Source organism: Trematomus bernacchii, unplaced genomic scaffold (genome assembly GCF_902827165.1).
Source record: "Trematomus bernacchii unplaced genomic scaffold, fTreBer1.1, whole genome shotgun sequence".
Lineage (NCBI taxonomy): Eukaryota > Metazoa > Chordata > Actinopteri > Perciformes > Nototheniidae > Trematomus > Trematomus bernacchii.
Genome location: NW_022987826.1, coordinates 164,990 through 177,544, shown reverse-complemented (window position 1 = coordinate 177,544; position 12,555 = coordinate 164,990). Strand labels below are relative to the sequence as shown.

The following is a 12,555-nucleotide window of genomic DNA, read 5'->3' as shown; positions in this document are numbered from 1 at the left end:
AGATAGGATACGATACGATAGGATACGATACGATAAGATACGATAAGAGACGATACGATAAGATAGGATACGATAAGAGACGATACGATACGATAGGCTACGATAAGATAGGATACGATAGGATACGATACGATAAGATACGATAAGAGACGATACGATAAGATAGGATACGATAAGAGACGATACGATACGATAGGATAAGAGACGATACCATATGATAGGATACGATAAGAGATGATACGATAAGAGACGATAAGAGACGATACAATACGATAAGAGACGATAAGAGACAATACGATAGGATACAATACGATAGGATACGATAGGATACGATAGGATAGGATACAATAGGATGATACGATAGGATACGATAGGATGATACGATAGGATAAGATACGATAAGAGACGATACGATACAATAGGATACGATAGGATAGGATAGGATAGGATAGGATACGATAATACAATACGATGCGATAAGATACGATAATACTTTAAAGGTCCAGTCTGAAATGCTCCTTGCATCCCAGCAGCTCCATGTGTAACATCCCAGCAGCTCCATGTGTAACATCCCAGCAGCTCCACGTGTAACATCACAGCAGCTCCGCGTGTAACATCACAGCAGCTCCATGTGTAACATCACAGCAGCTCCATGTGTAACATCACAGCAGCTCCATCTGTAACGTCACAGCAGCTCCATGTGTAACATCACAGCAGCTCCGCGTGTAACATCACAGCAGCTCCATGTGTAACATCCCAGCAGCTCCATGTGTAACATCACAGCAGCTCCATGTGTAACATCACAGCAGCTCCATGTGTAACATCACAGCAGCTCCGCGTGTAACATCACAGCAGCTCCATGTGTAACATCCCAGCAGCTCCATGTGTAACATCACAGCAGCTCCGCGTGTAACATCACAGCAGCTCCATGTGTAACATCCCAGCAGCTCCGTGTGTAACATCACAGCAGCTCCATGTGTAACATCCCAGCAGCTCCATGTGTAACATCACAGCAGCTCCGCGTGTAACATCACAGCAGCTCCATGTGTAACATCCCAGCAGCTCCATGTGTAACATCACAGCAGCTCCGCGTGTAACATCACAGCAGCTCCGCGTGTAACATCCCAGCAGCTCCGTGTGTAACATCCCAGCAGCTCCGTGTGTAACATCACAGCAGCTCCATGTGTAACATCCCAGCAGCTCCATGTGTAACATCACAGCAGCTCCATGTGTAACATCCCAGCAGCTCCATGTGTAACATCCAGCAGCTCCATGTGTAACATCACAGCAGCTCCATGTGTAACATCCCAGCAGCTCCATGTGTAACATCACAGCAGCTCCATGTGTAACATCCCAGCAGCTCCGTGTGTAACATCACAGCAGCTCCGTGTGTAACATCACAGCAGCTCCGTGTGTAACATCACAGCAGCTCCGTGTGTAACATCCCAGCAGCTCCATGTGTAACATCACAGCAGCTCCATGTGTAACATCACAGCAGCTCCATGTGTAACATCCCAGCAGCTCCGTGTGTAACATCACAGCAGCTCCATGTGTAACATCACATCAGCTCCATGTGTAACATCCCAGCAGCTCCATGTGTAACATCACAGCAGCTCCATGTGTAACATCCCAGCAGCTCCATGTGTAACATCACAGCAGCTCCATGTGTAACATCACAGCAGCTCCATGTGTAACATCCCAGCAGCTCCATGTGTAACATCACAGCAGCTCCATGTGTAACATCCCAGCAGCTCCATGTGTAACATCACAGCAGCTCCATGTGTAACATCACAGCAGCTCCATGTGTAACATCACAGCAGGATCAGTGAGAGCTGCTCAAAGAGCCTTCAGCGTGATCTGATCTGGAGCTCTGTGTTCACTGAGAGGACTGGAGCTCAGAGGATGCTTCAGGCTGACTGGAGCACAGAGGATGCTTCAGGCTTTATTCAATCTCCATCAGATGGTAGCAGTTCAGAGCATGCTTTGGGTCCCAGAGGATGCTGTTGGAGCCTCTCAGGTTATTATGGTCTGTGAGTCAGAAAGTTTACACATGGTCCTACTGAGTGTTCGAGTGATGATTTAGACTCTAATTTAGACTTCCTGTGTTTATGCAGTGGCGTACCGTGGGGCTGTAGACGGGGCCTTCAGTCAACAATGGAACAGCACGCACAGTACACACACTTTACACACACTTTACACACACTTTACACACACTTTACACACACTTTACACGCACAGTACACGCACAGTACACACACTTTACACACACTTTACACACACTTTACACACACTTTACACACACAGTACACACACTTTACACACACTTTACACGCACACTTTACACACACTTTACACACACTTTACACACACTTTACACGCACAGTACACACACTTTACACACACTTTACACACACTTTACACACACTTTACACACACTTTACACGCACAGTACACACACTTTACACACACTTTACACACACTTTACACACACTTTACACGCACACTTTACACACACTTTACACACACTTTACACGCACAGTACACACACTTTACACACACTTACACACACTTTACACACACTTTACACACACTTTACACGCACTTTACACACACTTTACACACACTTTACACACACTTTACACACACTTTACACACACTTTACACACACTTTACACGCACAGTACACACACTTTACACACACTTTACACACACACACACACTTTACACACACACTTTACACACACAGTACACACACTTTACACACACTTTACACGCACACTTTACACACACTTTACACACACTTTACACACACTTTACACACACTTTACACACACTTTACACACACTTTACACACACTTTACACACACTTTACACACACTTTACACACACTTTACACACACATTACACCACTTTACACACAGACACACACTTTACACACACTTTACACACATCTTACACACACTGTACACACACTTTACAACCACAGGTACACACACTTTACACACACTTTACACACACTTTACACACACTTTAACACACACTTTACACACACAGTACCACACACTTACACACACTTGTACACACACTGTACACACACTTTACACCACCACTTTACACACACAGTACACCACACTTGAACACACACTTTACACACACTTTACACACACTTTACACACACTTTACACACACACTACACACACACTTTACACGACAACTTTACACACAACTTTACAACACACTTTACACACACTTTACACACACAGTACACACTTTACACACACTTCACACACACTTCACACACACTTTACACACACCTTACACACACTTTACCGCACAGACACACACGTTACACACACACGTTACACACACTTTACACACACTTTACACACACTTTACACACACATTACACACACTTTACACACACTTTACACAATTACACCACAACTTACACACACTTTACACACACAGTACACACACTTTACACGCACAGTACACACACTTTACACACACTTTACACACACTTTACACACACTTTACACACACAGTACACACACTTTACACACACTTTACACACACTTTACACACACTTTACACACACTTTACACACACTTTACACACACAGTACACACACAGTACACACACTTTACACACACTTTACACACACTTTACACGGCTCTGTTCCAGCCAACGCAGCCATGATCTAATGATGCGCACATTATGCCAAACAGTCTCTCAACAATACAACAGCTGATCAACAATCACAACAGCTGATCAACAGTCACAACAGTGAGCTAGATAAGGGATGAATGCAGACGACATGTCCCAACATTGATCAATGAAGTCATCTATTATTAAACTTGTGTCATCGTGCACTCTCACGTCGCTCTAAAATGAGGCGAATAGTAACGTGCTCACCCGTCACTGATCACTGTCATTGAACATCAACATCTGATTGGCTGATTAATCTGTCACTAATGCTTATTACCAATCAAATGTGTTGTGTTTCAACAAAAGGCTAGCAGTGTCTGTTGTGCCCCCGCCAACTAAAATAACTGTGAGGCGTTCAAGTGACTTTTTGATGTAGGAAATTCCAGTTCAGCCTCAACAAAACCTCACTTCATTTTGTAATTTTGAGGATATTATACTATTAAAACGTATAACTAAATATTCATGAAAAACATTTTACACACACTTTATTTGACTGGTTACAGGGCCAGCAGCGCACCACTGTGTTTATGTGAGACCTGGCTTCATACAGCAGCCTTGGATGTACCGGGTTTTAACATTTAGAGGAAGAGAGATTCCCTCTGATGTCTGGACTTAGATGTGAACACACAGAGCTGCTCAGATTCAGTCTTGTTGAAATCCCATCGGAGCAGAAACTCCTTGAGATAACGAGTTTCGACTTCTGAGAGTCTGCGTTTGATGTCCAGACGTTTTTGAAGCAGTTTTTAAACCTGAAAACTCTGCACTAACTTTCATTTTGTATTGGTTTTGGAGAAACAAGTGGTAGTGCGGCCTCGTCTCTTAAAGATCTTGATCTGTTTGGAGCTTACATCTGTTTTGGATTGAGAAAAATAACCTCATTAAACACATTTGAAGGGATTTAGACACGATATGAAGCTGGATATTATTCACATTACGAGTGTAGGGAATGGACCGTTTGCAGATGATGATGGATTGAATATTTAGGATTAATAAGTTGTTTAGGCCACCATCAAATCTATTCTGTGGGGTTTGTTTGGCAGCCAGAGTTCACCTTAAAACTGAGTGGTTAAAAAGGACTCTGTGTAACCTCGAGATCTAGAAACCTTTGAAACAAGTGGACAGTTATAAGTTCCTGAATTCAGCATCACCGCGACGCAATGGTCATCACATACATACAAACATCTTGGTGAAAAAAGGGTCAGAATCGACTGCATTTCTTTGAGGAGACGGAGGTGAAGCTCCTGGTCTAAGGAGCAGAAGAGAGGCTCCTGACTGGAAGCAGCCTGGCTCAGTTAGTGGACGTCTGGAGGCAGGAGGGCTCAGCAGGGAGTCGTTAAAACATTAGAACGTCATCCTGTTTACCGAGCATCGGTGATGTAAGTGCCGGCTGAGAGCCGAGGACAGAGCCCTCAGTTTACCTGCATCAGATCCGCTGAACACACGAGCTGCTGCACCGTGCGAGCTACACACACATCTGAGCTTATTACTTCATATTCTGCTTTATCGATGGAGACGTCTAACTCTGAACCACTTGGTGCCTGGTGCCACTTGATCCGGCCCACGGGGGTCCTGGGAGGGTGGGGGTTTTATTTTAGTTTGTTTTGTAAGGGAACTGTTTGTATGTTCTTTCACGGGGTATGTATGTGTCTTGTACCATGTTTTTCTGTGTTTCTCCTTAAAGGGGACCTATCATGCAAAATGCACTTTTGTACGTCTTTTATACATGAATATGTGTCCCCGGTGTTCCAGGGAACTCACCAAGTGTCAGAAAACACAACCCTCTCTATTTTCCTCCATACCCAAATCTCTAAAAAAGGGGCTGCAACGGATCTGATAAAAACTGATCCAGATTTGAACACTGTCCTGACGTCAGGACGGTGGCGCTACGGCTATTGGGCCAACTCCACCAATCAGGAGGAGACAGCCACGGCCATTGCCGTTCCAAAGCGCTGGAGACGCTGTAGTACATATGCCAGGCCAGTAGATGGTGCTGTTCTCACTGAATCAGCCCGTACACAAACAGAGCTAAAAAATGTCAAATTGAGCGAAATGAGGCATGGCTAAAATGCATGATCTGTTTGGTATTTTATACCTTATATAGGTATGGTCCTACACTATATTATTCAAATATAGCATGATAGGTCCACTTTAAATAAATAAAAAATGTGATCACAAAAACCGATGGAGACGTCCGATCACCAGGTCACTTTTTACTCTTAGCACAGCCATAGTGCCTATAGACGTGTTCATTGAAAACAGGGGACTTGATAAACAAAGTCCCTGAGTGTCCTTCTGGTGCGTTTCGGCAGCACTGAGACACAGGGGGACACAATGCCTTAATCTGAACTCATAGTATGATCAAAGATATCTGAACTTGGCGAGTAAGAACCCACAGTTGTTCTTCGTGCTGTCGCCTCTCATCGTGCAGCTGAAATGGTGATGTTTGGAGGAAGGCCGGTGATTCTGCAGAACTCACAGAGGGCCAGTCCGCTCCGGTGTTCCACTAAAAAACGCTTATTGCAGCAAAATGGGACCAACATTTTGACTTTGCAAACATTTTCTACAATAAATACATTTCCTTTTGGGGCACAGCCATGTTTCCTCCTCCTCTGTAACTCCTGTTGTCTCTGCTAGGTCTCTCAGCCTCGGCCTCTCTGGTCTCCCTGTCCTGGATGGTGGCCTCGTATCAGAAGGTTCTGCGGGACTCGCGGGACGATAAGCTGCCGATGAGCTACAAGGCGGTGCTGGTGCAGATCCTGTGGCACCTCTTCACCATCGGAGCCCGCACGCTGGCCTTCGCTCTGTTCGCCTCCGTGTTCCCGCTCTACTTCGGCATCTTCGTGGTGGCCCACTGGTGCATCATGACCTTCTGGATCATCCAGGGCGAGACGGACTTCTGCATGTCCAAGTGGGAGGAGATCATCTACAACATGATGGTGGGCATCGTCTACATCTTCTGCTGGTTCAGCGTGAGGGAGGGCCGCACCCGCTGCCGGCTGCTGATCTACAGGTTAGAGTCCCCTACGTGTTGTCCTTATTGGGGTCAAAGGTCTCCTATCATGCAAAGTGCACTTTCTGATGTCTTCTCTACATCAACATGTGTCCCCTCTTCTTCATGTCTCTTCTACATCAACATGTGTCCCCTCTTCTTCATGTCTCTTCCACATCAACATGTGTCCCCTCTTCTTCATGTCTCTTCCACATCAACATGTGTCCCCTCTTCTTCATGTCTCTTCTACATCAACATGTGTCCCCTCTTCTTCATGTCTCTTCTTCATCAACATGTGTCCCCTCTTCTTCATGTCTCTTCTACATCACCATATGTCCCCTCTTCTTCATGTCTCTTTTACATCAACATGTGTCCCCTCTTCTTCATGTCTCTTCTACATCAACATGTGTCCCCTCTTCTTCATGTCTCTTCTACATCAACATGTGTCCCCTCTTCTTCATGTCTCTTCTACATCAACATGTGTCCCCTCTTCTTCATGTCTCTTCTACATCAACATGTGTCCCCTCTTCTTCATGTCTCTTCTACATCAACATGTGTCCCCTCTTCTTCATGTCTCTTCTACAATCAACATGTGCCCCTCTTCTCATTCTCTTCTACATCAAACATGTGGTCCCCTCTTCTTCATGTCTCTTCTTCATCAACATGTGTCCCCTCTTCTTCATGTCTCTTCCCATCAACATGTGTCCCCTCTTCTTCATGTCTCTTCTCATCACCATGTGTCCCCCTCTTCTTCATGTCTCTTCGACATCACCATGTGTCCCCTCTTCTTCATGTCTCTTCTACATCAACATTGTCCCCTCTTCTTCATGTCTCTTCTACATCAACATGTGTCCCCTCTTCTCATCTCTCTTTCACTGTCTCTTCTTCATCAACATGTGTCCCCTCTTCTTCATGTCTCTTCTACATCACCATGTGTCCCCTCTTCTTCAATGTCTCTTCTACATCAACATGTGTCCCCTCTTCTTCATGTCTCTTCTACATCAACATGTGTCCCTCTTCTTCATGTCTCTTCTACATCAACATGTGTCCCCTCTTCTTCAGTCTCTTCTACATCAACATGTGTCCCCTCTTCTTCATGTCTCTTCTTCATCAACATGTGTCCCCCTCTTCTTCATGTCTCTTCTACATCACCATGTGTCCCCTCTTCTTCATGTCTCTTCTACATCACCATGTGTCCCCTCTTCTTCATGTCTCTTCTACATCAACATGTGTCCCCTCTTCTTCATGTCTCTTCTACATCAACATGTGTCCCCTCTTCTTCATGTCTCTTCTACATCAACATGTGTCCCCTCTTCTTCATGTCTCTTCTACATCAACATGTGTCCCCTCTTCTTCATGTCTCTTCTACATCAAACATGTGTCCCCTCTTCTTCATGTCTCTTCTATCATCAACATGTGTCCCCTCTTCTTCATGTCTCTTCTACATCAACATGTGTCCCCTCTTCTTCATGTCTCTTCTTCATCAACATGTGTCCCCCTCTTCTTCATGTCTCTTCTTCATCAACATGTGTCCCCTCTTCTTCATGTCTCTTCTACATCAACATGTGTCCCCTCTTCTTCATGTCTCTTCTTCATCAACATGTGTCCCCTCTTCTTCATGTCTCTTCTCATCAACATGTGTCCCCTCTTCTTCATGTCTCTTCTACATCAACATGTGTCCCCTCTTCTTCATGTCTCTTCTACATCAACATGTGTCCCCTCTTCTTCATGTCTCTTCTACATCAACATGTGTCCCCTCTTCTTCATGTCTCTTCTTCATCAACATGTGTCCCCTCTTCTTCACGTCTCTTCTACATCAACATGTGTCCCCTCTTCTTCACGTCTCTTCTTCATCAACATGTGTCCCCTCTTCTTCACGTCTCTTCTACATCAACATGTGTCCCCTCTTCTTTATGTCTCTTCTTCATCAACATGTGTCCCCTCTTCTTCATGTCTCTTCTACATCAACATGTGTCCCCTCTTCTTCATGTCTCTTCTACATCAACATGTGTCCCCTCTTCTTCATGTCTCTTCTACATCAACATGTGTCCCCTCTTCTTCATGTCTCCTCTTCATCAACATGTGTCCCCTCTTCTTCATGTCTCTTCTACATCAACATGTGTCCCCTCTTCTTCATGTCTCTTCTACATCAACATGTGTCCCCTCTTCTTCATGTCTCTTCTACATCAACATGTGTCCCCTCTTCTTCATGTCTCTTCTACATCAACATGTGTCCCCTCTTCTTCATGTCTCTTCGACATCAACATGTGTCCCCTCTTCTTCATGTCTCTTCTACATCAACATGTGTCCCCTCTTCTTCATGTCTCTTCTACATCAACATGTGTCCCCTCTTCTTCATGTCTCTTCTACATCAACATGTGTCCCCTCTTCTTCATGTCTCTTCTTCATCAACATGTGTCCCCTCTTCATCATGTCTCTTCTACATCAACATGTGTCCCCTCTTCTTCATGTCTCTTCTACATCAACATGTGTCCCCTCTTCTTCATGTCTCTTCTACATCAACATGTGTCCCCTCTTCTTCATGTCTCTTCTTCATCAACATGTGTCCCCTCTTCTTCATGTCTCTTCTTCAATCAACATGTGTCCCCTTCTTCATGTCTCTTCTACATCAACATGTGTCCCCTCTTCTTCATGTCTCTTCTACATCAACATGTGTCCCCTCTTCTTTATGTCTCTTCTTCATCACCATGTGTCCCCTCTTCTTCATGTCTCTTCTTCATCACCATGTGTCCCCTCTTCTTCATGTCTCTTCTTCATCAACATGTGTCCCCTCTTCTTCATGTCTCCTCTTCATCAACATGTGTCCCCTCTTCTTCATGTCTCTTCTTCATCAACATGTGTCCCCTCTTCTTCATGTCTCTTCTTCATCAACATGTGTCCCCTCTTCTTCATGTCTCTTCTTCATCACCATGTGTCCCCTCTTCTTCATGTCTCTTCTTCATCAACATGTGTCCCCTCTTCTTCATGTCTCTTCTTCATCAACATGTGTCCCCCTCTTCTTCATGTCTCTTCTACATCAACATGTGTCCCCTCTTCTTCATGTCTCTTCTTCATCAACATGTGTCCCCTCTTCTTCATGTCTCTTCTTCATCAACATGTGTCCCCTCTTCTTCATGTCTCTTCTTCATCAACATGTGTCCCCTCTTCTTCATGTCTCTTCTACATCAACATGTGTCCCCTCTTCTTCATGTCTCTTCTTCATCAACATGTGTCCCCTCTTCTTCATGTCTCTTCTTCATCAACATGTGTCCCCTCTGTGTAAAGAGACTCTGAAAGTTTCAGGAACAAATATTCTCTCTCTTTTTGATCCATTTCTATAAAAACCTGTCTGAAAATGAGCTGATCAGATTTTGGCCACTTGATGATGTCATAACGATGTTTTGTCTTGTGTAACCATTAGCCAATCAGCAACCAAGGTAACCCCCCCCCCCACCTTATCACCTGAATCTCCTCCTAGAGCACCATTGAGTTCTTTGTAACCAAATCTCTCTCAGAGGGGCGTGGGGAGGGGCTCCTTATTTTCATCTAAAGTATCAGACAGAGAATCAGCACTTTGGAAACAGGGCTGAAACAGAGGGGATTATGGGTAATGCTGCAATGATCTGTTTGGTGTTTCAGCCAATCAGAGACAGGCTCTGGATATATCTGAGACCTGTGATATACTGATGAAGAAGAGGATGATAGGGGACCTTTAATGCTCTTAATGTCTTTCATGTTTAAAGCACTTTGCCTCGTGTTGAAAGTGTCTGTATGAATAAACCTGCGTTGCCTTACAGCCTGACGGTTCTGCTGGAGAACGTGTTCCTCACCGCCGCCTGGTACCTTCACCGAGGCCCCTCTTCCTCGGAATCCTACGCCGTCGCCATGGTGTGCGTTGTGTCCAGCAGCTACGCTTTGGGCAGCTTCTTCATGTGTGTTTATTACTGCCTGCTGCACCCCGACGGGCCCGTGTCGGGGTGGCGGCCGGTCGTGGAGAAGGAGGATTTGCCCGCGGAGTTGCTAGCTTCCCCGGCGGTTAGCCTCCCGCCGGACGTGGTTAGCAGCCCCCCCAGAACCCTGCAGAGGACTAAAGGGCCGGATTATTCGGGGGTGGACGGAGACGTGTTTCAGGTTCGGCCTCAGCGGGGGGTCCAGGCTCCGGTTCCCAGCCTCTCCCCGCGCACAGAGGGGCCTGTGATCCGGATAGATCTGCCCAGGAAGAAGTACCCGGCCTGGGACGCTCACTTCATTGACCGCCGGCTGCGTAAAACCATCCTCGTGCTGGAGAGTGCGGCGCCCGTCACGCCCCGGATCCAGTACCGCTGCCTGGCCACGCCCAAAGAGGTGATGGAGTACGAGACCACGGTGTGACGCCTTCAATGAGATCAGACTCAACTCAACTCAACGCCGCTGCCGCCGTGTGGAATAAAGACTCTCGCCGCGTTTCTCTCGGAGACAAACGGGCGGAGGAAGCGACGGAGTGTGGTGTCCCTTTTTATTGTTTTTTTTTTACAGAAGCAAAGTGCTGTGTGGTGTTGTTTGATGATGATGGTGATGGTGATGGTGCATATTCCTGGTTACTGTATCAGTTCTCAGGTCAGGGTGTGGTACAGGAGGTGGTACAGGAGGTGGTACAGGAGGTGGTACAGGAGGTGGTACAGGAAGTGGTACAGGAGGTGGTACAGGAGGGGGGTGATGGTCAGCTGCACATCCTCTCACAGAGACGGCCTTCAACATGCAGGAGTATCTATAGAACTGGACCAGATGTAGGGCTGCAACAAGACTCTTTTTTTGTGCACGTGATAAAGCTCGCTGTGGGTGAGCTACAGTTAGCCACCCTTAATTATAGTATTTAAAAAATATGTTTTAAAATCATTACAAACATTTACAGGACACAGTTTTGGAGTCAAACCATCCTTTAAAGGCGCTGAATCCTCAAGAGGAAAGTAAGAAGGACAGCCTTTCAATTTGACTTAACATTTTTGTGCAAGACGCTTTTCTTCAGCACGTCTTCTGGTCATTTTCACCATCCAGGTTCACAGCTGTGTTTCATTAACAGTGACTGCAACCAGAATACATGCTAACATATTTAATTTGCACGATTCAGTCAAATTGAAGTGTCCTCGTCCCTCTTTTTCTGTCTAAACGATTAGTTTACAATATGATAATTCCATTCGATGATATGATACGATAACAGACGCATTTTTTAAATAATCTGCGGGTTAATCCAAAATAAAAACAGATTTAGTTGCAGCCCTATGTACATGACATGTCATTTGTTAGACGCTTTTATCCAAAGCGACTTACATACTCAATACTGTGGACAATCCCCACAGGAGCACTTTGGGGTGAAGTGTCTTCAGGGACACAACGACATGCTGACTGCAGTGGGGTTTGAACCTGTGAATCGAAGTCCAGCACACTATCCACTAAGCCACAGCCTCCCATAGAAGAGTGAGAGCACATTAAACACACAATCAGAAACTCCTGATGTTGAAGGAGTCTCCGCTTCACGCCTGAAAAAGCAACATTTGTGTTGAATGTAAAAACAGTTGGAAATGTGATTATCGGTGAAAAGGCTCCGAGCGTTTTCACGTTAGTGGGATTTACAACATTCCTGTGGTTCTGATCTGTTTTTGTAAAAGGTAAGCTAGAACAAAAAAAAGAGATTTGTGTTTACGGGCCGTCTGTTCCTCACACCTCCATGCAGAGCGTGTGTGAACACTGGGATTTATTAAGTACGCAGCCCGACAGGTGCAAACACGCTACAACGTCCCAGAACACAGCTTCAGAAACTATGCAGAAATCAAATCACAAATGTTCCACATGAAGAAACATCTTCAGCAACAACACGCACA

At 45.3% G+C, this 12,555-nt stretch overlaps 1 protein-coding gene across 1 annotated transcript in view; it reads left to right on the top strand.

Moving 5' to 3' along the window:
* zgc:198371 (uncharacterized protein LOC497072 homolog) overlaps positions 1 to 11,569 on the top strand; it is a 23,411-nt gene extending 11,842 nt beyond the window's left edge. Inside the window, exons 3-4 of the mRNA XM_034151700.1 lie at positions 6,343 to 6,718; positions 10,495 to 11,569. Coding sequence (XP_034007591.1) covers positions 6,343 to 6,718; positions 10,495 to 11,068 — 950 coding nt within the window. The 3' untranslated portion in view covers positions 11,069 to 11,569. The remainder of the gene's footprint in view (positions 1 to 6,342; positions 6,719 to 10,494) is intronic.
* The last annotated feature ends 986 nt before the right edge of the window (positions 11,570 to 12,555 follow it).